Here is a 25,294-nt window from a genome sequence, read left to right as displayed (position 1 = left end):
TTATGGCAGAGCTGAATGCCTGAGCTGAGTGGCTGTGGAGCTGTGCTTGTTTCTGCAGTGTGAGACTCTGCATCATCACAGAGGTGCATTTCTGGAGGCTGCAGTGCTGGGCAAAGGGGCCATGAGCCTGGGCAGGAATGCAGCAGGGGCTGCGTGCAGCCATGTAGGGCTACATTCTCTGCTTTGTTTCCTGGTGCCAGCATCGGTGTGCTCACACCTGGTGTTCTGCATGCCTGGCATGGAGGAACAACGAAAGGAAAAGATACGTGCAGTACAGAATAGCTAACTTTGATTTTGTTATTTTTAAACTGAAAGGACTGGACAGCCTCTACCAAGTTTGTGCTGCTTCCGAAAGTGGATCAGGAAGGAGGAAGGCACAACCACAACTGGGACTCACCATGTGTGTGGTGGAGGCCAGGTTGGATGGGGCCCTGGGCAACCTATTCTAGTATTAAATGGGGAGGTTGGTGGCCCTGCCTGTGGCAGGGGGGGTGGAGATTCATGATTCTTGAGGTCCCTTCCAACTCGGGCCATTCCGTGATTCTGTGAGGTACCTCCCAGGCTTTGTCCTGGCTGGAGATCCTGGGTGCTTCTGGCTCTCCTGGGAGGGAGCAGATCCAGCAGCATTTCATGGAGATAATGGGTTTTGGAGAGTTTCTCAGCGACTGCCGAGGTTGGTCTGACCTGAGAGCAGTGCTGCCATGCAGGGAGGGCAGTAGGCAGTGTTCTCCTGGCAGGATTGTGCTTGGTTGCTTTGGGGTATGTAAAAATAGGAGGCTGAGCAACACCTGTGAGCACTGGGTTTGGCCAATAGCATGGAGCAAGAAGGTGCTATTGCTATGCTAGCTGCCTGTGCACAAGTTGGAGCCCTGCTGGCTCACGGCACAAATTCCCAGACCCAGCAGACTTACTCAACCCTGCTTTTTCTGTGGGTGTCATTTAAAAATGCAGGCATATTACTTAATACCACAACTACATGCTGCTAATATCTTTTAGGTCCTCTGAGAATGAGTGGGATCACTATATTTAGAATTCAATAACACCAAGCAGCACCCTGTGTGCCGGTGCTGCTTGCTGAGTCCCAGCAGCACCCGGGGCCGATCGCCCTGAGCCACACCGACCCTGGGCAGAGCTGGGGGGGTCTGGCCCCCTGGTATGGCACTGCCCAGGATGCAGGAGCACCACGTTTCATTCATCCACACTGACTTGTAGAAGTGAAGAAGGAGCTTCGGTGAACAGAGACACCGATTTCAAGAGCATCCCACGGTCTGATCAACGCTTATTTTGACTGCCATCAGCAGATGTATGTCATCAGGGCACAGAGACAGCAACAGCAGGAGCAGCCCTTGCTTGGAGCCAGCCCTGAGGCTGCTGGGCTGCGTGGGGAAACTTCTGCTCCCAGGAACCATGGGGCAGAGCTCCACCAGGAAGCCCCACACTCATGTGCCGGAGAAGTGTTAGTACATCTGTGCCCAGCAACACCCCAGGAAGTTTGGTACATGAGTCACACACCAGCAATGCTGCTTTATGGTTAGTGCTCCAGATAGAGCAGTGCACCCACAGCATCTCCCTTCACACGGGTAACCGGGTCTGGGAACACAGCACCCTGCACATGGGCGGTGGCACGGTGCAGGGCCCCAGGAGCATCACCATGCTGCCCTCTTGCTGGCACAAGCAGCTATATGGCACCTGCTCGCTGTCTACAAAGTGCTCAGAGCAAACCCCAGGGATGTGTGTGCTCAGCAGTGCCAGCACCATCCCCACATACAGTCTGTACAGGCACAGCCAAACCCAGGGTTCATGGCTTCCATGTTTGTCACTGCCTGATGCTCTCAGCTCAGCCGTGAGCACCTCCAAGCTTCTGGAGAGAACATGCCACGCTCTGAGCGAGCAGGGAAGAGGCGATGTCTCTGGAATTGAGGAGTGAAGAAGGGAGCAGCATTAGCACTGTGTGTCTCACCAGCTTGGTGTGATGCGGAGAGCAGCAGGATGGCCCCAGACAACATCACCAACTCCTTAATACCATTAGCAGAGCCCGAGACGCTCAGACACCAGGGAAGAAGGTGAGCAGATATCTCAGTGCTGTTTTTCCATGTCAGCCCCACCTGGCAGAGACTCAGCTCTGCCTGGGCTGGCACACGGGGACAGCAGCTGTGTGTCAGCTCTGGCAATAGCCCTTCCCCACAAACAACCACAACAACATTGAAGTGTTCCCATGCACCATGGGGCGTAAGCTCCCAGCATCACACCCCTCCCTGCACAAGGCAGAGGCTTAGGCAGGGCACCCAGCACACAGGCTTCCATCTCCACCCATGGAGCAACCTGTTGCTGGCTCTGTAGCTGTGGGTTTTGTATGCAACAGGGCGAGAGGAGGACGGAGAGAAGGACAATCGCGGTGCGTAGCCCTGCCACTGTAACAAGGGGCTGGGTGAGGAGGCACAGCACAAAGCAGGAGACAGAAGCAGGCAGGTATACGTGCAGGCAGTCACATGGCAGACACCCGAGATGCACCGCCGACACCTCAGACGTGCCCTGGGCAGAGACACAGGACACCAGACATCCCGAAGCTCCGGCATCCCAGGCAGCTCCGAGATGCTGCTTGCAAAGCTCCTGGCTCATCCCCAGCCCACAGTGATAGGAGGGGGCACGGGGAAGCAGCGCACCAAGGACCACGAGTCCCACCCTGCAGCCACACCAGGACGGAGGGGCTGCCACCCCATACCTGCACTCGGTGACACTACAGCAGCAGCTCCCGCTGCGCCGGCCCCGTCGCTCGGTGCGCAGCTCCGTCCTCGACTTCCTCAGGCTGAAGTACTCCGTCAGCTTCCCAAATGAAGCCATGGCCCCTGCCAGCTCCCAGCGCACGCCCGCCTGCAGCCGTGGGCACCGCCACGCTCCTGCATGCTATGTCCCAACTCGTGGCCCTGCACGCTCCATCAGGTGTAGGACCAGGAGAGGAGCGCTGCAGGTCCAAAGGTGAGTTCAAGGCAGGAGTCACGGTGAGCCCTGGAGATGGGAGGCTCTGCCTGCCCGAGCCGTCCACAGGCACCAGGCTGCACGGCGGGAGCTCGAAGCTGCGTGCTTCTCTACTGTAATGTGGCAGCTGCTGCAGAGCTGAGTTAAGAAGGAGGGGAAAAAATAATAATGCCCTCTGGAAAGGATCCCTCGGTAGAGGTGGCACAAGCCTGCATGCCTCCGTGGCAAGTGGATGTTCAGCACGCGCCCAAGATGAGGGAGCCGGTCCTCAGCCAGGTGGGGGGATGGACGCTGACCGGGTCAGCAGCAGCAATGTGAATGCCTGGGACATCGGCTGGTCAGATGGATTTTCGGAGGGTCTGTTCTCACGGCACAGAGATCAGCACAGGAGGTGGAGAGCATCCCTGCTTGCTCTTCTTGTGGCTGTTCGGAGTTTTCCAGTTCTCCTCCCTCCCTGTTTTCCAATGCAGAAGCCAACCCTTTGCCTCCAGCAGCACCTACCCAACACGATTTTCCAGCTCGTCACCAAACACCTGAGCACGAGGAGAGGCACAGGCATTTAAAACGAGCAGCTCTGATCCAACTAGAGGTCACCTCTGGGCTCTGCTCCCCGAGCTCCAGCACCAAGCATCTCTCCCACTGGCAGCAGGCAGAGGGATGCCGCAGACTTGGAGGGAAATCCTGCTCCCAAAGCTCCCCTGTTGGGAGCTCTGCATCCTCAGTGCCGGGAGCCGCCTGGGCAGAGGGAAAGAAAAAAAGGCTTCAAGACGCCACTCCAGCCCCGCAGAGCAAAACCAGGTCGAGTCAGCGAGGTGCATCCAGGGGTGGCTGACGGAAAGCCAGCGCAGACCCTCGGGGAAGCGGCCGAGACGAGCGGCGCTAACCGAGGCGGCAGATCCGCGAGCTGCCTTCGCATCCTCTCGATCCCCGCGTTGTGGATGCCATGTTAAAATAGATAAATAAATAAACAACGCAAATCATTCATTGCTTCCTCCCCGTTCAGAGCCATCCGCTGCCGGCAGTCCGCTTCCCCGCCCCGCCGCCTTCCTCCCTGTTTCTCCTCCTCTCCCTCGGCTCCCCGCTCCGAGTCCGACGCCTTCCAGCAGCAGCGGGGTACGCCCCGCCGAGGTGGGGGGAGAATCTCCTGCCCGCCCCCCCCCGCGCCGCCCACCTGCCCGCCCCGAGGGGCTCCAGCGCTGCCGGAGGCTCCCCAAAATCAGCGCGTCGGCGAAGAGGGGGGCGAAGGCACAGCACGGGCTGGCCGTGCCGCCGTGCGCCTCCCGGCTCCTATCGGCTCCCCGTTACCATTCGAGGCGAAAGACGAGACGCCGAAGGAGGGCAGCGGGGGGGCGGGGGGGCAGCGGGGAGCGGTGCGGGACGGAGCGGGCAGAGCGCGCTGCGAGCGAACCGAACGCCCGACGCCGGTGCCGGGGCGGCCGGGGGAGCGGTCAGCCGGGGCTGCAGCGGAGAGCGGGGGGAGGAAAAATGCGGAGCGAGGTCCGGCGCGATGCCGTCCCTTCCCTCCGAACGGAGCGACGCTGCCGCGGAGCCTCTCCCCCAGCCGCCGTGCTTAGCCTTGCTTTGCAAATGGCATCGCGTTTGCTTTGCAAAGGCCAAAAGCAGCGTCGTTCTGAGGGGGACAGCAGGGCGACGCGGAGAAATGTGGAGAGAGCAGAAGGGTGTGTGCACCGGCCCCACGCTCCCAGGAGCGAGGCTGTCAGCCCCAGCACCCCGCGGCCCAGCAAGGGCAGGGGGCTGATGTTGGAAAGTTCAGAGCAGGACAGCTCTATAAACTTCCCCAGGTGTGCTGGACAACCGATTCCTGAGGGGATTGCTACTCCGCAGCCCCTGCTGCCGCATCCCACCGCTCTGCCCAGGAGGGACCAGCTGCAGCCCCATCTCTCCTCCACCTTTCAAGCCCCTTCCCCCGGTGCCCTAAGGCCAAAGGAAGGCCATTCCCTTCCTCCCGAGGCAGAGGAGAACCCCAGGCCCTGAGGTCAGCCCTTGGGGACAACGCTGTCACAGCCACCAGCTTCCAGCCGAGTGCTGCTCCTTTCATTAAGCAGAGACAATCTGCTGAGATGCTGCTGGAATTTCTCTCATTTCACATTAGCAATCTGCTGTGCTGGGGATGCAGCCGTGTACTCAGTGATGCGAAAGGCAGCTTCCCACTGCCATTTAACAGCAGAATGAAAAACTTTAAATGAAATCGTAGTTAAGTTTGTGTGTCATTTTGTTTTCATTCTGTTTTGTGACTCTTTTTAAAGAAGAGCTGCAGAGAAGACTGGGTAAAACAGAAATGAAGATCCATAGGGGCTGGGACTCTGTGCAGCCACACACACACCCCAACACCTGCCAGAACACTGCACAAGCATCTCACACCTGTGTCTGGAGGGGAAATAAAGCCATGAGCATGCCGCGGTGTCTGAGCCCACCACATTCCTGTGCATGTGCCCACCAGGGCAACAGATCAGCACTTCCCATTTCAAAGCCCTCACTTCCAACAAGGTGAAGGCTGCGTAGACCCAGGAAGCAACACAAGTCTCAGCTTGCAACCAACAACAGCACATTTTCCAGGCAGAAGTCCTATCAGCTCCCTCCCAGCAGCCTGAAACAACCTCACGATGGGTGCCCAGGTGCAGGGCTTGGAAACCATCCCTGCTGCTGCAGATGGCTCCGGCCCCAAGCCCAGGGGTCTCCTCACAGCCCCATCGCTGTGCTGCTGAGCAACCCGCAGCTGGATGCTCTGTTGTTTCCCTGGGCAACTTTTATTCCAACAGCTCTCCTCTACAGCAGCTAGGGAAAAAGGGAAAGGGCATTGGTCAGATGGAGCTGACAGCTTCATCTGCTCCCACAGTGCCAGAGGACGTCAGCATTATTCCTGCAGGGCTTCACTTTCAGATCCCCATGCCAAGAACTGAGCTACGCAATCCCCCCTCTCTCCTGGAGCCACAGCTCCCAGAGCTCAATGACTGCTGATGGATTTGATGGGTGGGCTGTTTGATGGATGAGGAACTGGTTATGAGATCACACCCAGAGAGTGGTGGTCAATGGCTCAACGTCCGGATGGAGATCAGTGATGAGTGGTGTTCCTCAGGGCTCAGTGCTGGTGCTCTTTAACATCTTTAACACCAGTGACACTGACACTGAGATTGAGTGCACCGTCAGCAGTTTGCAGATGGCAGCAGGCTGTGTGGGGCGGTCAATAGAGCTGAGGGGTGGGATGCCATCCAGAGAGACCCGGAGAGGCTGAGCAGTGCACCCAGGGGAACCGCGTGAGGTTCTGCAAAGTGCGAGGTCTGCACCTGGGTGATGGCAACCCCTGCTGTCAGTACAAGCTGGGGGATGTAAGGATGGAGCACAGCCCTGCTGGGAAGGACTGGGGGTACTGCTGGAGGTCAGCTGGACATGAGCCAGCAGTGTGCCCTCACAGTCCTAAAAATCAATGGGATCGGGAGCTGCATCCAAAGCTGCGTGGCCAGCAGGGTGAGGGAAGGGCCAGACTCTTTAGCAATGTTTGTTGTGACAGGACAAGGGAAATGGTTTCAAACTAAAGAAGGGAGGATTTAAATGGGATGTAAGGAAGAAGTTTGTTACAATAAGGGCAGTGAGGCACCAGCACAGGTTGCCCAGAGAGGTGGTGGTGCTGTGACCCTGCAGACCCCTGAGGTCAGGCCACCAGGTGGGCTCTGAGCACTGATGGAGCTGTGGGTGTCCCTGTTCATTGCAAGGGGATTGGACCAAACGGCCTTTAAAGGTCCCTTCCAACTCGAACAATTCTATGAAACCTCACAGGAACGAGGTAAGCCAACAGTGAAGAATTTTGATAAGCATCCTTTTTTTTCTTTTCCACTCTGAACTTAATGAGGCGCAGTGATGGGGCACCACTTCCCTCACCCCATCAGCCCCAGCTGCAAAAGCACCATCAGACACTACAGAACAGTCAGAGAAAGGGGCAGAACACGAATCCACGGGATGAACAAAACCAAGCAGCACAAGTGCACAAGAAGCACAAGTATGAAGGTTGCTCCTTACGTTGCTAAGGAGCGCACAGGAGACTTCTGGCAACTACTAAACATCTCCGTACTGAACATACACACACACACACTCATATCCCTGCTAAAACATCATATTGCAAAGTCATCCAATAGCTCCAAGGTCCCAAAGTCATTTTGGTCTTTAGGGAGGGGTCAAAATAACTCTGTGAGCATCCTACGTGCAGCTGGACCAGCAGCATCAGCACACCACGGTGTGTCATACAGACAGTGACAATGAAGACACAAAAGCCCAAGAGGAACCTCCATCCCAAGGGGCCAAGCAGTGGCCCAGGGCTCCCCCAGCACCCCTCTGTGCCAGGCACTGCCCCCGAATAGGGATGTGTGCAGCAGGACTGGGCTGTGACATGGGGACAGCTGCTCCCAGCCAAGTGCCACAGCCCCAGGCCCAGCACGCATACGGCGCGGATCCAGCCCTATGGCAGTGCTGCATTTTAATGTAGTTGTAATAAAAAGCAGAGTGTAAGAGGCACTATAATTTCAGACTAACTAGGCAATTCGCTTTAATTGTCACTTGTATGGCACTGCACACAGAACTCAGCGCCGATACCTGGCGTCAGTGCACGGGGTCTGCCTGGCGCACGGCCGCATCAGAACTCAGCTGGCACCAGCCCTCCAGTTCCAGCAGCAAATCCAGATGTGCTGCACAAAACATCCTCCTTCCTGGGAACAGCACCGAATCATGTAGAGAGAGGCTTCACAGACACACTTTCCTTGTCATCTGGCCCACTTTCCTGCGCGTGAAGCACAGAAGAGATGGCATTAGAAACATTAGGGAACCCAGATGCAATGCAGCACCCTGCAGCTGAAGCTGCTCTGCCTGCAGCTGCCGAAGCCCTGCCCCGGTGCCTTGGAGATGGCGCAGACACCACGCTGCAGCTTGCAGGGAGAGATAAGGGCAGGACACAGCAGAAGGAGCGGTGGGGGTTTGCTAAGGAAAAAAGAGAAAATTAGTCAGTCTTTCCCCAGCAAGACAGTTTGCTGAGTTCAAAAGGATGAGAGAAAGCATCAAACACAGGCAGCGATCATGGAGTCATAGAATGGCTTGGGTTGGAATGGACCTCGAGGATCATCAAGTTTCAACCCCCCTGCTGCAGGCAGGGCTGCCAGCCTCCATATCTAATGCTACACCAGGCTGCCCAGGGCCCCAACCAACCTGGCCTCGAGTGATGTGATGGGAGGAAACCGCGAAAGGAAAAGCAGAGGCAGAACAACGAGAGGAGGCCAGAGCTGGCAGGGGCACATGTGGGCACCACAGCTCTGCCCCACGCCTTCATGCGAACCCCCAGACCTTGCCCAGCTGGTGACATATCATCTTCCTACCCTCAGCCAGCTGGGAAGCAGACAGCTCAGCGTGCCCCAAACTGTTACTCTTTCCTTCCCACCCACCCCCTCAAAAAAAAAAAAAAAAAAAAAAAAAAAAAAAAAAAAAAAAGCCCTAGCAAAAGCCTAAGCAAAAATCAGAAAACCTATTAGCACGATCAAAGATCTCAGCAAATGGAGACTATTTCTTGTAATTACCTCTCAGCAAATACCAACTCTCTTTAGAATAACAATCTGTATTGAGTGAGAAAGCTCTGGAGAGCAGCAGGGCTGCAATCCGTGGGGCCAGCTGTGCCCAGGGACAGCCTCTGTGCCGTCTGGTGAGGAGCAGCTCCCCACAGCCCATCCCCTCCCTGCCAGCATCTCCGGGCCATGCCTGGGCACCGACAAGCACTGCTCAGAGCAGGGCTGAGCCTCTGCTTTTGGCTGGGCGGCATCGGAGCGCTGAACCCAGCAGGGACTGCAGCTGCATCACCCAGCACTCTCAGCCCCTGGGCGCCTCTTCCCTTACACCCCATAATTGTTTCTGTGTCAAAACTGTGAAAACCTCAGCTCCTTTCCCAAACGGTGGATGGACACAGCCCTCTCACAATGCAGATGAGGACTGCAAACTCTCAAGCCCAGAGTCAAATTTTAACCTCTCACGTCAGAACTGAGAACGGTGCAATCATCGGATGGGTGTTGGCTTTACTCAGCATACGGCTGCTTGTTTAAATTAAGCTGGGATATTCCCCCCCAGGTTCTAGCAATTTAATTAAAGTAAAGTAAAAACAAGCCTTTCAAACTTCCAAATGCTCGCCATGCAATTAAAACCTCCAGGACTGCTAAGCAGAGCACGGAACTTAAATAACATCCAAGGGAAAAGAAACACTCTGGCTCTTTCAGTGCAAACCCCCCCAGCACGAGAAAGAATTAAAGTCACCACCGGGCACAGACCAGACAAAGGGATGCTTTGAGGGTGACCAGAGGATGCACAAGGGCACCGAGATGCTGCATGACACAGCGCTATGCCCTGAGGAGCTAGAAGCCAGCAGCCCAAAGTGCAGCAGTACCTGTGGGGCAGCAGCTCAGCGACACCGTGGGCAGCAGCTGGCACAGCCGGAGGGTCCCTGAGCAGCAGCACGGCATCCCCAGCACCAACAGCTCCCACTCGGCATGCCTGCCTTGCCCTGAGCAGGATGTGGTGGTCCCTTGTCATCCGATGTTTGTGGAGGCAGAAAGTGGGGAGCATCATGGCTGAGAACAGCCGCAAGCACAGCTCCCTGCCGAGCTCTGTGCTTCCTGACCCCATGTGGGGCAGAGCTCGAGCCCCAGGGATGGCCCTGGACGTCACAGCTGGGCAAGCAGAGCTCAGCACGTGCTTGGTTATGCAATCTCCAGTTGGGGCTGGATATACTACAGCTACTGCTCTCCCACCTACAAGAATCTCTGTGGGCTCCTTCCCTGCTGTGGAGCCACCTCACGGTCCAACAGTTACAGGGGCTGCCCCTGCTTTGGGGCCCACACAAGGCTCTGCAGCCACATCTCCGTGAAGAGATATCAAAGCCGATTGCCAGCACAAGAGCAACGCAGCCCTTTGCCACCAACGCTCTCAAAGCACCAGCTCCAACTGCTGCGTATGGCAAAGCCTCCGAAACGGCACCAGGGCCACGTATGAGATCAGTAGCAATGCGGGGCGGCTCGGCATGCTCCCCTAGCAGCTTGCTGGATTAAAGATTTAATGCAATGCGTCCCTCTGGAAGAAATTATATAGGCTATCAAGAAAGATGCGCCGCTCATCTGATGAAATCTCGCAATCATTGCGGCAATATGTGCAAACTAAATAGGCTCTGTAGAGCAAAGGGAAAGCTGCAGTTGCTCTCGTGAGCCCTTTCCAGGGAGAGGAACCAATGGGTAAAGCAGCAGCTCCATTAGCAGGAATGTGTATGTGCAGACACAGCCGTGTTTGCAGAGAGCGAGACGGCCCTGCTCCCGTGGAAGGGGCAGAGCACCCAGGGGCCCCAACCTCCAACACCTCATAAAGTCCTGGCTGGCAGAAAAGGGCACGGAGGGGTGCGAGTGCCTGGGGAGCTCAGGAAGCCAAGGCATGAGCTAGCACTTCTCCTGACTAGCAGGAATTAATCCCAGCACGCTCACCCAGGGCCAATGGGACATGCTGTGCTCAAGCATCTTGTTGTATGCTGCGGATACCCCCAGTTTAATAGCCTTCTTCAGGGTGCCTCTTTCTGGCGAGCTCTGTGTTGCTCTGTGCACTGCAGCAGCACACTGCCTGCATTAAATCCTGCTCCAGCATCCCCAGAGAGCATTCACTGCAGCTGAACCCGGTCTGTAAAACATCCGACTTGACCGAAAAGCTGGCAGTAAAGCTTACGTTTGTATCTGCAGAGTTCATGGCGTACCAAAACCATCCATGCCTGGCTCACCCGGAGCTATTTTCCCTCAAAACCTCAAGCTGAAATCCCCACACCTCTGGGGCCATGATGCTTGGCACCCTGGAAAGTTACTGAAGAGTCTCAGCCCTGCTCCACGAGCATTCCTCTGACCTCCTACAGCAAGAAAAGGCAGAAGGGCTGGAGATACCCAAGGGCACACTGGTCCCTGTGCAGGTGACGAGGCAGCCCACAGGCAGCAGTGAAGCAGGACTTTGGGGTTGGGGTGGACAGCAGTTGCTCACCTACACCTCAACTCCCCCTCCTCAGCAGCACAGCTGGCTCTGCTGACCTCAGCCAGCACCAACGGCCACGTCTGCAGCTCTGCCCATGGCACTGAGCAGCTCTACACATCAGCTCCTGCACTGGCAGCTCCCTTCAGTCCAGGAGCGAATGCACAGACAGATCCCACAGCTCAGCTGGTGAGCAGCTCTTTGCAGGTTATTAATGAAATCATTTACTGCTTATTGCTAGGATTCTGCCAAAACACAAGGAAAAAAAAAAAAAACACACACAAAAAAAAGCACAACTCTTACTGCCAGCAGAACCCCCTGTTGCGCTGCAGACCAGCTATTTGCAATGCCTTCTGAAAACACGGTGTGCAATGACCCTGGGCACGGCCCGGACTGCTCCCAGCACAGCAGTGACACGTGCACAGAGATGACAGTGACCAACAGGCCTCTGTGCAATGGAGCACGCAGCAGCAGAGCCGCCCTGCACAAGCACAGGGCTATGGTGCACACAGCCCCGTGCTCACAGCAAAACCCCACTGATGAATGGGGACGCAGCTCCAACCCCAAAGCACAGAGTGCACGGCCCTACACAGCACAGCTGCTGCTGACAGCGGTCCTTCCTCCCAAAACAGCCGAGGGAAGCAGAGCAGTGTAGAAGGGGATAACAGCCAACCTGCTAAATAGCAGATCTGATTTCAGTAGCACATCAAGGACCTGTGGAGATCAAGGAAATGTATTCCTTTATACGCTCTCTAGGGCACACAGCTATTTGCAACCTGAAAAATAGCTGCTGTCGCTGTATATAGGAGGAATTTTCCCGAGCGCAGCAGTGCAGCTTTAAGGGAACAAACAGGGGCTCCAGGAGGGCAGATCGCTCGCTGTGTGCTCTGGCTGGGGCTGCAGGGGACGGCAGCATCCCACTCGTGGGATGGCAGCAGGCAGCATCCCTCCAGCCGGGCACCCTGTGCCGTGGGATCGGGAGCTCTGCGTGCACCCAGCGCAGCCATCGTCCCCCCTTCCCACAGTCACTGAATAATTAATCCCCCAGAAATTCATCAGGCCCTCAGCTAAGCCAGCTCAGCAAACCCAGTGAGGAATTTCTAGGTCAGAACAACATGGAGGGGGGAGAGAGAAAAAAAAAAATATGACCGTCCTGTAGGGCCTTTTTTTCCCCTCTCTGTCATAAACCCTAGGGATAGATCGTGCAGAAAAAGCCCCAGGACATCACAGTTGCATTTCCCGGCACCAGAAAGCAAGATAATTGTGAGACCCGTCACCGGCCCAGCACAGCAAGGGGTGGGTGTGCAGGGAGCGCAGTGATGTGGGGCTCTGGGTGACAGCTGGCCCCTTTGCAAGAAGGGCTGTCTTCCCAGAGGATTCTTGTACAAGCAACTGATTATTTGCTGAAGACAGCTCGTCCCTGAGACAGACAGCTTGGTTTTGGGATACCCAAAGGACCTGGGGCTATGAAAGCTGCTGCTAGCAGGCAGCACACCGAGCTGCAGCAGCGTGGCTGAGGAGCGCACTGAGCAGAGCACAGCCAGCTGCACGCTGTACCACAGAGCCACACTGTCAGCTGTGCCCCTCTCTCCCTGGTGGGTGTTCACCCTGCCCTATGGGGACGCATGGGAGAGGGGCACAGCTCCAGGGAGGGCTGAGAGCCCAGAGGGATGTGCACAAGGAAACCTGACAGGGCCGGACTCCTGCTGAGACATGGGAAGGGGGCACTCTGCAAAACCCCTTCTACCCTTGTTCACACAAGCTAAAACCTGATCCCCATCACTACAGCCCCTGGGCAAAGGTCCAAACTCGAGGAGCTGCCACAAGCAGATCTATAGACGGGAGGCTGTTAGAGACCAGGGGAGGAGAAGCAGCCCATGCTGCAGCCACCTCCTCTCCCAGTGCTGTGTGTGCCCTGTTGGTACACCAGGAGCACACCCTGTGCAGGCAGCCTTCAGGTGAGTTCCCTCTAGCACACCATCACCTTATTTTTTCCTCCAGTCCAGCTTGCTATGCACCCTGTAAGTCCCTATTTGCACAAGGAACGCAGACTGTGCACACATGGTCACCACGCTCACTGTCAGCTCCAGCACATCATCCCTCTGCTGCTGCTCACAGATCATCTTCCAACCTCAGGTTGAGACAACCATGGGCAACCAGCCCAGAGAAGGGTTTGGGGAGGGATGGGGGGGGCTAGTGAAGAGCAGAGCAAGGGTTGGTCCCTGCATTTAGCATCCTGCATCCTACTCACCTCCCCCATCAGCACCGCAGGGCAGGAGCAGCCCAGCCCAGCCACAGAGGGATGCTGGAGCCCCTCACACCCACCCGCACTCTGCCCAGAGCCCCACCGAGGCGGGGGTGGCTGCAAACAATCCCAGCATTGAGATCCCACCCATCCCATCTGCAGCTCCACGGGCCAGCAGCACACAAAGCCAAATCGACCCATGGTGAGCCTTGCCAAGGCGGGGACAGATCAGCCTTTGTGTGCGCTGAGGCAAAGTTAGCTTTGGGGGACAGGCTGGATTGCTCAGGCACTGGAACCTGCGCTCGGGGCTGCTTCCCACGTGGAGGGCAGCAGTTCACGTGCGGATGACAGCAGAAGTCACCAGCACTCCTCTCCTCACTCTGCCCATGCGTGGGAAGAGCCAGGGGTCCCACCAGCTCTGGCACAGACATGAGGTCCTTCAAGCACAGAGGCACAGGGTTGGGCACATCTCACCCTAGGCCATTCATCACCCACACTCACCCCAAGCCAGGAGCAGCAGCTCCTTGGGAACAAGCCCATGTTCTGCTCTCAGACCCAACCCGCCCCATCCCTTCTAGCACTTGGACTTCACATCCACTCCAGCAATGGCTTCCAGATGCAAAACCACAAACCCCCGTAAGGACAACAAGCTTTCTCCCATTTCCCCTCTCCCTGTTGTTGCCGGAGCCGCCAGGACAAGCACAGCCCACCGGTGTGCCCTCACCCATGCGCTGCGCCCAGGGGATCCCAGCACAGAGCTTTACCAGGGGAAACATTCAGCAGTGCCCACCAAGGTCTCTGGACTGCCCAGCCCCAAGCTTGCTCCCCCCATACAGGTGCACTACAGGGAGGACACAACCCCCCCCAAGCTTGCTGGGTGCCTCCAACATCCAGCTGAGAAACAACTGGTGCGTGCTGCCCTCCTTCTGGGTGACTACCAGTCACTGGATTGATAACGGATTATATTCATTAATTGATTATATCAGTTCCTTATTTAACAAGAACAAGATGCGTGAGCAACAGCTACGTGCTTGTACTTCCATACATCTTCCCTCCCTGGCACTCGCAGACAGATATATTAGGGCTTCCTGCTGACCTCAATAAATATGCATGGCTTGGCAAGAACACCCCACACGTTTACTTACTGCATGCTGACATTCATTTATTATTACAGGGACGTATTCTCATTAGCCTGAAACCCGGAACGGCGAGAGATGAGACACCACGCGCAGCAGGCAGGAGCAGCAGCCACCTCCAGCAAAGCAAACAGGCAGGGCAGGGAAATGCACAATGCCAGAGCAAGGGGAGCTCAGCATAAAGCCGTCCTCCATGACAGATCATAAAGGGGAAAAAAAATCCGCTAAAAAGAGGCCTTTCGGGGCTTTTTCTGCATATGACACCACCACTCTATTTGCACGTCTTTCTGCTCAAAGCTCCTCTGCTTTCAGCCTCCAACCCTCAGTGTGTGCATCACTGAGCTGCCTGCCGTGGATTCACCCCACGACAAAGCCACACCTGCTGATAAAGCAATCTGCTCCCACTGAGCCAGGACTGCACCGCTGCATTTGTATGAATGCACACAGCCAAGGGAGCCGCTCTCCTTCGCTCCCATGTTTGCTGCGGTGCTGGAGGAGCAGAAAGCATCTGGCCAGACATTGCCTTCCTCAAAGTCATGCAGAAAAATCCAAGACAACTATCAGGTGGAAGCTTTCCTGGTTGTGAATTGGAGACTGCAGCCAAGGAAGTGGTTAGAGAGCTAATCAGTGTGTCTGGCATGCAGGAAGATGCCAGGGAAATGTTATTTATGATGCAGCCAATGCCCTTAAGCACTGGGAAAGGCTTCCAGCTCATTACCCAGCACAGGCATCCCTCAGACAAATTAGGGATTGGAAAGTCGTATCAGCAGAGCAGTCTTTTCATTTACCTTAAAACGACCTACAAAAGGAAGAAGACACCACGTGGTGCACACCCTTACCAGCCATCCTCACCACAACACTACTATTAACATCCAGAACGGGAAAGGGGTTTGGGGACCTCATGACACAGCTGCTGCCTGCAGCCCAGGGAACTCTTAGACTGGAGCAGGTATACAAGCCCAGCAGCCAAAAGAGGAGTCTGGGGCAAGTCTGGTCCCACAGCCTCAAAGCTCTGCTTCCCAGAGGGGATCCACCCCCCATCCCAGGGCATTAGGACCAACACACCCCCCCAGCAGCCCATGCAGGACCCCAGTGGAAATGGTCACGCTTGCCTTCTCCAGCGCTGGGCTCATACACCTTCGGGTCGTCCATCAGCTTGCTGCCTTTATGGCTCAATCTCGTGTGCTGCTCACTGTGAGGGGGGCTGATTTGTGCCTTGATGGCTTCACTTCTTTCATGGAGCGGTCACAGCCAACGGCAGCACAGAAATGAACCACTTCAGGAGAAGAAAAGGAAGGAAAACTCCCTTTTGCCACGAAGAAATACAGTCCTATTTGAGAACTCCTGGGGACTCGGGTCGTTTGTTCTCGTTTTCAGTCCGCAGTCACTGGAAGAGGTTTGTGCCCATTGCTCACCAATCAAGCACCTTGGTTGGAAACGCACGCTCCCTGCTCCAGCACCAGCAATCAGAGCTGCTCTCATCCCTTCCAGCACGAGGCCTGGAGCTGCAGCGGAGCCCCGCAGCACACCACGGCCCCTGGGCCAGAGGAGCAATGGAAAAGCTGCTCTGCACCACTCCACGATGAGGGCAGAGGGAGGAAGGACGGCAGCCCTACGCTCATCGGCACTACATCAGCCACGATCTCCTTCTGTGATCCACCAGAGCCACAAATCAGCAGCTCTCCCCTCTCCAGGACAAAGGGCCGCCACCAAAGCAGCCAGGCACAGCTGTGCTCCCCCAGCAGTGTCAGCCACAACTCTTCCACCCACGGGCAGGGAAGCAACGAGCATCAAGAAGGGCTTTGTCTGAGAGCATCCCGGCCGGTGCACGTGCAGCAGGCGCTTCCTGACCAGGGCTGCAGAGGGGGCTGGGGGGGGGAGGAAGGACTGAACTTCAGGCACCGTTTCCTCCCGCAGCTCCGCTCGCTCTTTGGCTTCTAAAAATAAAAGTAAACACTGAAGAAGAGCCCTTTTGGTTTCCTATTTCTGCTGTGTCAGTTTGTTGGTAGGAAGGGGTCCTTGGAGCGGTTCTTCCCCAAGGCTGGGGAGCGCAGAGCAGCCCCTGCAACAGCAGCAGTTGTGGGGTGCTGTGATATGGCCTCCCTGCACCATGCTGACCTCCTCTCCTCGCCCACAGTGTGGGAGAGCTCAGTCTGAGCCTGTGCTCCCCTTAACGATGCCTTAGAGCATAAGGAAAGCCAGCAAAGCAGCTTTTCTTTCTTTTCCCTCTTCCCCACATATATCACATAGCCCACGGCAGGCTGTGCTGGCTGACAGTGCCAGGCTGAGCCTGACAGCCCCACGCAGCCAACATCACTGCTGACCCACGAGCACAAACTTCCTCAGCAGGCAGCTGCTGTGATCAGAGCACCTCACTGCTCCACCACTTGTTTGTTCAGGCTCTTCCTTCACCACTGAGCTGCCGTGCAGAACTGCAGGGCAACGAGACACAAACACAATTATTTCCTTTTTGTTGACCTGCATACAGAGTAATCCCAGCATCAATTATAGCCCAGAGCTTCAGCTGTCCTCCCAGATTTCATAAAGTTGCTTGTCTAAGCAAAACCCCGCAGCAATGAGCCTGGCGGCCCACAGCAAAGCTCTTCCCCCACACCCTCATTAACGCCACTTAAATCCACCAGCGCCAAGAACCAGCCCATAAGAACTAAAATACAGAGGAGATGTGTATTCTGCCCATCTCACTGCTCTGGCTGCTTGCACCATGGGGCATGCCTTTGGCCTGGGAAGGAGATCCCAGCCTTGGGAAGGACAGTGTGAGGAGCAGGAGCTGAGAGCAGCCATCCTCCCAAAGGCAGCTTGCAGGGACAGCAGGGCACTAATTTGGGACCCCCATCGTCTCTCTCTCCTGGCAGCAGGCAACAAACCCACACAGCAGCCCGCAAATGCACAGAGCAAAACCCAACATAAAAAAAAAAAAACAACCCACCATTAACTCCTAAACAGCCCCCTCCTAGCTACTAAGTGTGAGAAACACACGTTTGTTCTGTAGTTTCCCACCCCCCAGGAGCATGGATAGTGGCCCAGGAGTACTGGGAGCTCCATGCATGCACCAACCCCCCGGATGGGGGCACCGAGGCAGGCTTGCAGTTCACCCACAGGACACAATCAGAACAAAAATCCTAGAGCCTGGGATGCAATGCCAGGCATGGAGCCCAACAGCAATCGTGGCACAAGGTATGGACACGGGAATGAGGCCGTGCCCACACTGCTGGGAGTGCTGCAGGGTGAGATGATGCCAGCTGCGTGGTTCCCCCAAGCAGCACCCCAGCAGCAGCATGAAAGAACAGCGCCATCCATACAGGAGGGCTCATTTATCATGGCTGTAAAATTTATGATGCTCTTATCTCCCAGTCCTACTGGGATAAGCTGCAATTTATTCTTAGGCTGTGCAGCTACCATTTACTGGTGTGCACCCATGGCACATTGGCTGCTCCTTGGCCCACCTGGCAGCCCAGAGCAGCTGAGGCAGAGGGACTCGTTCTCCTCTCCAGGTAGAGGCACGGGAAAGCTTTGGCTTCCCTCCAGCCCTCACCTTAGTTTACACCAGTGCACTTCCTAACACTGGCATCACATGCAAAACCAGCAGCAGATGCTTGCCAAAGCCATCAGCACTGTGGCTCCGGGCAGAGATGGGCTCACCAGGGCAGGTCGCACCCTGCAGCCTTCTCCCTGACAGGACCTGACCCCAGGCTCCAAGTGTTGGAGCAGGACAGCATCCCAGCTGCACAGCCACCCCAAGCAGCCAGGCCACAACGTGGGCAGTGAGTGCTGGGCAACAGGAAGGAGAGGAGGGCAAAAACCAGTCCCCATCTTTCCTGCTCACAGCCCCACTCCATATGTGCACATCACATTACATGCAGGTGCTGCGATGGTACCTGAGAGGAGCAATTATCAGGATGCCTGTCCCAGTTAATTGTTGCCTAGCCAACTATTTATGTTTCTATATGAGAACAGCCTCGTTTGGCTCCAGGGAAGGAGAAGTGAGCGGTGCACACAGTGCCATACCCACAGAGCCCACACATCCCCATGCACTGCTCACCTGCACCGAGGGCAGGGCCTTGCTGCAGGACAGAGGGTGATGGGCCAACCCAGCCCAGCAGGAACGTGCCGCCCCCAGTGCCCCATATGGCAAAATCCAGCTCCACCACAAGGCACAGAATGTGCCACACAGCTGAGGCGGCGGCAGGATTGTGCACCTCCAGCAGAGAGTACTTGGAAAGTCATCAGTCAGAAGGGTTGAAATTATTTTATGCATCATTAAAAGGGAGGAAAAGAAACAACACGAGAGAAAGCAGCCAAGATAAGATAAGTGCACATCCTCAGAGCCTCAAGCCAGTCTCAAAATTAGGTCCCTAGGTAAGAATACCAAACGAATTGGTACCTTGCTAAAAAGCTTCCTCTACAAGAGCATTCATGTTCAGGACTCGCTGTGTCCAAGCTCTTCAGAGCAGTTAATGTGGCACCATAAAAATAAAGAAGCAAGCCCAGTGCAAACCCCTCCTGCACAGCACTGCAGTTCTGCATGGCTGCTCTCAGGCCAGGATGAGCTGTGCCTGCAGGACAGACAGCCACCAGTGCTCCGGAGTGCTGCAGTCCTTGCAGCAGTGCCTGCAGCCCTGCCGACCCCACAAGGAGAAGCCCCAGGTGGGGTGTGAGCATCACCCTTAACCAGGAGGCTGCCGAGCACACCGCGTGGCACAGCTCCAGCCCTTCTGCCATAGGGCTCGTGGAGGATGGTGGCTGCCTTCAGTCACTGCCCGCTGACTCTCTGAGCTCATTGGGCTGGGCTGTAGGCAAGGAGATGCCACGGTGACACCGGCTGAGCGTGACTGCCCCAACAGGAGCCTCCAGCACAGCAAGGGCTGTTGGTCACAGCCATCACCCCCACCTTGCTGAGCCCTCCCCTGCTCCCAGCAGAACCAAGCAGAGCTGTGCCACCGCCGCCCAGCATGCCGAGGACCAAAACGGAGAGCAGCAGGAGGTGACGATGCCACCAAAAAAGGAGCAAACCCAGAGCACGGGCAGCACCGGTGTCCCCAGCCACACACCAAGCCCATCTGCAGGGCATGCAGTTGTACCTGCTCCAAGCTGCCACGGCACAAACCCAGCCCTCTGTGAGTGCTGCACATCCTGGGGAGGAAAGGGAGAGGACTCTTCCCATTTCCACCCACACACAGCCCATGCAAACAAAGAGCTCTGCACAGGAAGCGTGGAAGGAGCGCAGGAGCACTTTGCTTTGGGAGCAACAGACAGAGGGTCACAGCCCTGCTATCAGAGCCAAGGAGATGACGGGGAAGCAGGGAAGGAGCCAGAGGGATGCTGTATAAATAGCAGCATTGTCCTTGGTGTCGCAGGACATCAGATGTCAGCTACGATCCCTCACTCCAGAGTGGAAGCCTCTAATTGATTCCCACCCGACAGTTTCTTACCCAGTAATTACCATCCGCCCAAACAAGTCGAGTAAATACGCTTTTTTCTGCTATTACGGCCAGCAACAAATCATTGACTTGCAACAAAAACAGCATAAACAGCAGCAATTCTCCAGGCCAGATCTCCTTCACAGATGCTTGGCCAACCCTGTCCCCCAGCAGCCCCTGCCCAGCTCTCCTCAACCAGGGGAAGAGATGCTGCGTGTCCCACAGCACAGGGGCTCCCCAAGTGCCTCCGTTCACCTTGAGGGAAGCTGGGGCTGGACAGGCAGCTGCTGGGATCAGAGATGGATATGAGAAGAATGCTGCTGCCCCATGGGAAGGGAAAACACTTCCCCATCCCCTCTGCTGCAGCCCGCTCTGTTGCCTGCCCCACTGTCACATAGAAACAAACAACAGGAACAAGTCCGTGCTGTTGGATTTCTTCCCACTGCAAGAAACATGATCTGGTCACTTGAGCCTCGCGTGTTGCATTCCTTACTTTTCACACTGCTGTTTACAAACGTACCGCCCTTCTGCACAATACAGCACAAACAGCAATGGACCTCACGCCATGCAAAAAGCGACAGGGACAACAGAGCAGGAGATATCCCAGGGAGAAGCCATCTAAAGGAGCAGGGATGACTTCTCTTTCTCACAGGTCATTTCACTTTCACGTTGAAAGGAGCAAGAACGTCTCGGTGAGCTCCTCTGTGAGGCCACCTGGTTGGTGGCACCAGTTTATTTAAGCAGCACAGAACACACCCCAGCCTCCAGCTGAGGGTTCCTACAGGAGGCAAAACCCAGTCTGAGCAGAGGAAGCTTGAACCTGAGTCACAAAAGACCTCCAAGGATCAGAGCACAACCCCACACGTGGCCAACCAAACCCAAACCCTATTCCTGGAAAACAGACACTGTCTGCTTGGGCAGAACTGGAGGACAAGCGTGTGAATTCCAGCTGCCTGGGTGCTCTGTCATCCGTTCCCATGGACTCACCCAGCACCAGCACCACTGCGTGGGTCCCCTCTGCTCTGACTGACAGCACGTGCATGGCTTAAATTGCTGTCACCCACCCCAACGTCCAACCCGTGCAGGAAAACCAACCGCACTTCTGCCACGGGAGCAGCAGCAGCGCTGCACCAGAGAGCTTTGCTTAAACACCGTGATCCCAGTGTAAGCTACAGCTTTGCTTCCTGACATTTACAAAACCCCAGAGCGCTCGGCTTGGAAGGAACCCAAAGTGAAAAAGAGAAAAAGGAGACGCGCATTTTTCAGAGATGATTGCTGAGAGCTCCTGAGACCCTGCACTGTTACAGAGGCCCTCTACATGAAGCACACGGTGCTTTTTAAACATGTGGCTGAGAGCGAGGGTAGATCTGAACTGCGGCCACACATCAATAGCAGCACAATGGTCAGCACCTGCAGGGAGCTGTGGGCAGATACACACCGTAAGGACCAAAGGTCTGAGCTTATCATAAGCCTGTTGACAGACGTTTGAAAAGCAGAGGCCAGACAGGATAAGCAGACCCTGGGAGATGTGTGAAGCCAACCTGCTTCTTTCCCAAACCCACTCGCAGACTCTGACGTTGCTTCTCCCGAAGCATCCTTCCTCCATCTGGGTTATGAGACGTGTTAATGGGCAGAACGGAACCTAGAGGCTCACCACTGCTCCCTGTGTGTTTGGAAACGTGGCCACTGTTTCAAGAGAAACAGAAAATGCCCCAATAAACGGGAATTTACGATCCCTTAAAGCTGTAATCTTCTCTGCACCGTGTGTGAAAGACACATTTGTTATGTTTGTGGTGCAGGCAGAGCTAAGATTTACCGTGTCCTTCAGCTGCACATTTCCCTGCTCTGAAGCATCCAGCAGGAGATGATCCCACCGAGCCCCAGCCACACGCTTCAGCACACAGTGTGCACCGAGCACAGCCAGCTCCCAGGCATCCCAGCCCCCATTAATGCACCACTGCCACCAAGCATCCTGCCAAGGGGTGCTGCTGCTGGAGCACGAACATCCCTCCACCAGCTCCTAAAGCACCTGGCCCAGCTGCTGGCAGCTTATGATGCTCCGTGCATGGGGCTGTACCAACAGCACATGGGTGAGGGGCTCAGCACCCACCTGCACGGGACACCAGTGTCACTAGGCTGTGACCAGGCAGTGGCGGAGCCCCATAGAAAACAGCTCACCCCCTCTGCAGGGCGCTTTGCTTCTGTACCTGAAAAGCAGAGCAAAAAAAAAAAAAAAAAAAAAAAAAAAAAGGACCACACGTGACACAAAAAGAAAAATCTCAAGTTTCTCAGCTCTCTTCTCTCTGGGAACTACAAATATTTGCAGTGTTTTATCCAATATTCCTCCATATTTGCCCAACGTCTAAAGATGGATGAAAGGGTCACGTGCACCTCGGATATAAAGATTTCATGAGGTTTTTGCCTTTCCTCTGCATTGATGACCTCCGTCCCCACAGCACAGTGGCACAGCCCGCGTTACACCGGCACAGCAGCACCGCACAGCCGGGTTTACCCGCAGGCAGGGTGCAATCCATCACAAGACCCAAAGCAGCCCTTCCAAACCACTCTCTCTCAGCTCCGTTTCCTCAAGAAGCTCCCGACTGATGCCGGCAGTTGGACGGCCGGGCTCTGGCTCTCTTCCCACAGCCTGTTTTCAATCATGTGTTAAAAGGGCAAATAGCACAGAAACAAATCTGCACTAAAGGTCGGGGAGCTTCCCCACCCCACGCAGCGGAAGGAAGGCCCTGCTGGCTGCTGGGCAGAGCTCGGCACAGGGCAGCCATCCTGCGGCTCCGGGCACCTTGCTGTGCCCACCCAGGGCTGCCACCTGCTTCGTGCAGCCAAAGAGTCAGCAGAGCATGGCTTGGGTGGGAAAGGACCCCACAGCCCATCTGGTTCCATGCCGTGGGTTGGCTGCCCCCCCCCAGATCAGACTGCCCAGGGTCCATCCACGAGCATCCTCCCACAGCGCTGGGCAGCAGTGCCACAGCTTCATCTCCTGCATGGGGCAGGCAGGGCCAGTGCCAGCTGGGAGCCACGTGTCACCCCCCCACAGCACTGCCCTACTGCCACACGTGCTGTGTCCCACCCTCCTACTGCTCCCTGGGCACGCCAGAGTCTCTCAGACTGCCCAAGAGCATCACAGCCAGCCCCAGGAGACAACATTCCAAGCCAGCTCAGGTGCACGGCCACAGCAGCTCCTCCAGCACCTCCGCTCCTGCTGCATGATCTCCCCATGCTCTCCCCACCACATGGGCAGCCCCAGCTCAGTAGCACCAACTAACCAAGCTCGCTGCCTCTGTCCCTGCTGCTTCCTCCACCAAAACCTGTCTGAGAGAGCTATGAGCTCGCCCTCCGTGCTTGGAATTAGTTCTTCCCACACTGCTCTGGGCAACCCAACTGAGAGAGAAACACAGAAAAGACCTCAAGCCAAATCAAACAGCCCCAGCAAACACAACAGCACAGGGCTCGTGTTCAGAGTCAGGAGTTGCAGAGCGCACCGGGACATGCTGGGCTGCAGGAAGAATGGTTTCCTGCCCACGCTGGAGATGCTACAGCATCTCCAGGAGCAGCAAACCCAAGCAGGGCCCAGGCTGGGATGGGAAGTGCCTGAGCTGGCTCCATCAGCCGAGCCCCAGGCAGCAGTAAGGAGCAGTGGGAGCAGCACAGCTCAGGCACGGGGTGCAGCAGCAGCAGGGACACCGGCACAGATCTGAGACTGCAGAGCAGAAGGGTGCCCAGCAGCACACACCCACAGCACAGAGACAAGACAAGCTGCAGTGCAGGCAGCATTCAGTGTGCTTTCATCACATCGTGTATTTCTGCCCAGCTCATTTTGCTGCAAAGGGAGAAGGATCAGAAAGGTACACTTTGAGCTGCAGGAAGAGGAGCTATTGAAAAAGAATAGATCAAAGGTCTGTCATTTGAAATTAATTAACTCAAACCTAAACTATTAACGTAAATTAAAAATTCAAGCCACATGTGCAGCTTCGTTCATTTCCAAGTCATTTTCAAGAGCCTGCAGCGCTGCAAGATAAGTTAATCACACATTCCATTAATTTGAGGCATGCACAAAGGTTAACCTCCACTTAATTAGAACTAATTTTAATTCTGCAGGAACAGGGCAGGCACACCTTTTAAGAAATCCCCTTGATGTTACACCTTAGTGAGGGGAGCTCCTGCTCCCTGCTGCTCTCACCTGGCAAACTGGCCTCACCAGAACCCAGGACCCGAGTGGCAGCCTGGGAAGGCTCCTGCAGCTGTGCCTCAGGCCAGGCTGAGCCCCCCCGCACCCCTTCCCACCTGCAGCTCTGCACCCCAGCCTGGCTTCATTCATGCTTCTGTTTGAGCCTTGCACAGAAACACTGCGGGCAGAGGCCTCCAGTCTGATTAACCCAAATTGATGCAAAGCAGAATTCAAAGGGAATTAAAGACATCCACGCTGGAATCTTTTAAAAATGTGCCTAACCCAGTTTAAAATCCCAAATCCCCAACTTGGCTGGGGTCCCCTGCGAGCGGAAGGCTTTGCTGCAGCTTGGGGTGGGCTGCACACCCACTGCCACCCTCTGCAGCCCCTGGATCCCAACGCCAGGAACACATCAGTGGGAACACCTACCCCTGCCCCCGGTGCCCGACAGCCAGCTCAGCCTGCTCTGCGGGGTGCAGGCAAGATGCTGCTCACAGCCAGGGATGGGGACGGGGCCGTCCTTGGGGGCAGAGAGAGCCCTCTGCAGGGACCGCAGCACTGAGCACTGACCACCCTGCATGCTGCCAGCCTGGGGACAGCGGCAGCGACCCACGCACAAAGGACAGAACTGCGTGTTTACCTTCTCACTGCCTTCACTCCGACCCCCCGGCCCCATCCCGCCAGCACCAAGCCAAACAAATCAGTGACTTCATCGCTGCTTCCTTCACCTAACTCGCTCTGGGAGACCCCGCTGCTGCTTTCCAGCACTCAGCATCCTCCGCACGCAGCTGCACAGCCCCCGCTTCCTTCCTCCCCGCAGAGCTCGTGCCCAGCGCCATTTGACCTCAGCCTCTCCTCCTCCTCTCCCTCCCGTGCTGCCCCGTGGCCGGCCCTGGGGACGAGCAAAGGCAGCAAGCAGCAGCCTGCACCCCCCAGACCAGTAAGGCATGTGGGGATGGTGCCGTTTGGGAGGAAATGCTGCTCTAGGAGATGAATAACCGGCGTGCCAGGAGGAGCCGCTGACCCCAGGTGATGTCACACACAGCCACCTTTTGCTTCGCTCCAACCAGAGCAGCAGGCGCCCTCCAAAGAGCAGCAGCGTCCTTCCAAACACATTGGGATAAAAAGCACGCCATCGCTTCAAAGTGACAGTAGCACAGAAGCAGGGTTGGCATTTCCTGAAATAAAAAATAAAAAAAAGCTTTCATTTCATCCTGCCTCCCTAAACACCTCCTTCCCTGGGCCCTAAACAAAGCTGCACGCAGCGCCTGGC

At 55.9% G+C, this 25,294-nt stretch overlaps 1 protein-coding gene across 11 annotated transcripts in view; it reads right to left on the bottom strand.

Moving 5' to 3' along the window:
- Window positions 1-25,294, bottom strand: part of LOC100550253 (ankyrin repeat and fibronectin type-III domain-containing protein 1-like) — a 134,255-nt gene that overhangs the window by 94,931 nt on the left and 14,030 nt on the right. For 3 of the 11 annotated variants that reach the window (XM_085237142.1, XM_085237139.1, XM_085237141.1), the window contains exon 3: window positions 25,071-25,199. The exons of 4 other annotated variants lie outside the window; for them this stretch is intronic. In XM_085237142.1, coding sequence (XP_085093268.1) covers window positions 25,071-25,199 — 129 coding nt within the window. Of the gene's footprint in view, window positions 1-2,722; window positions 3,640-18,799; window positions 19,200-25,070; window positions 25,200-25,294 lie in introns of those variants that run through there. 4 more of the 11 variants (XM_085237137.1, XM_085237138.1, XM_031555760.2 and 1 more) reach the window with 3 other exon arrangements.

The sequence above is a fragment of the Meleagris gallopavo genome, chromosome 16 (assembly GCF_905368555.1).
Source record: "Meleagris gallopavo chromosome 16, MGAL_WU_HG_1.1, whole genome shotgun sequence".
In the NCBI taxonomy this organism is placed as follows: domain Eukaryota; kingdom Metazoa; phylum Chordata; class Aves; order Galliformes; family Phasianidae; genus Meleagris; species Meleagris gallopavo.
The sequence above is the reverse complement of the archived record's forward strand: the minus strand, read 5'-3'. Positions and strand labels throughout refer to the sequence as shown.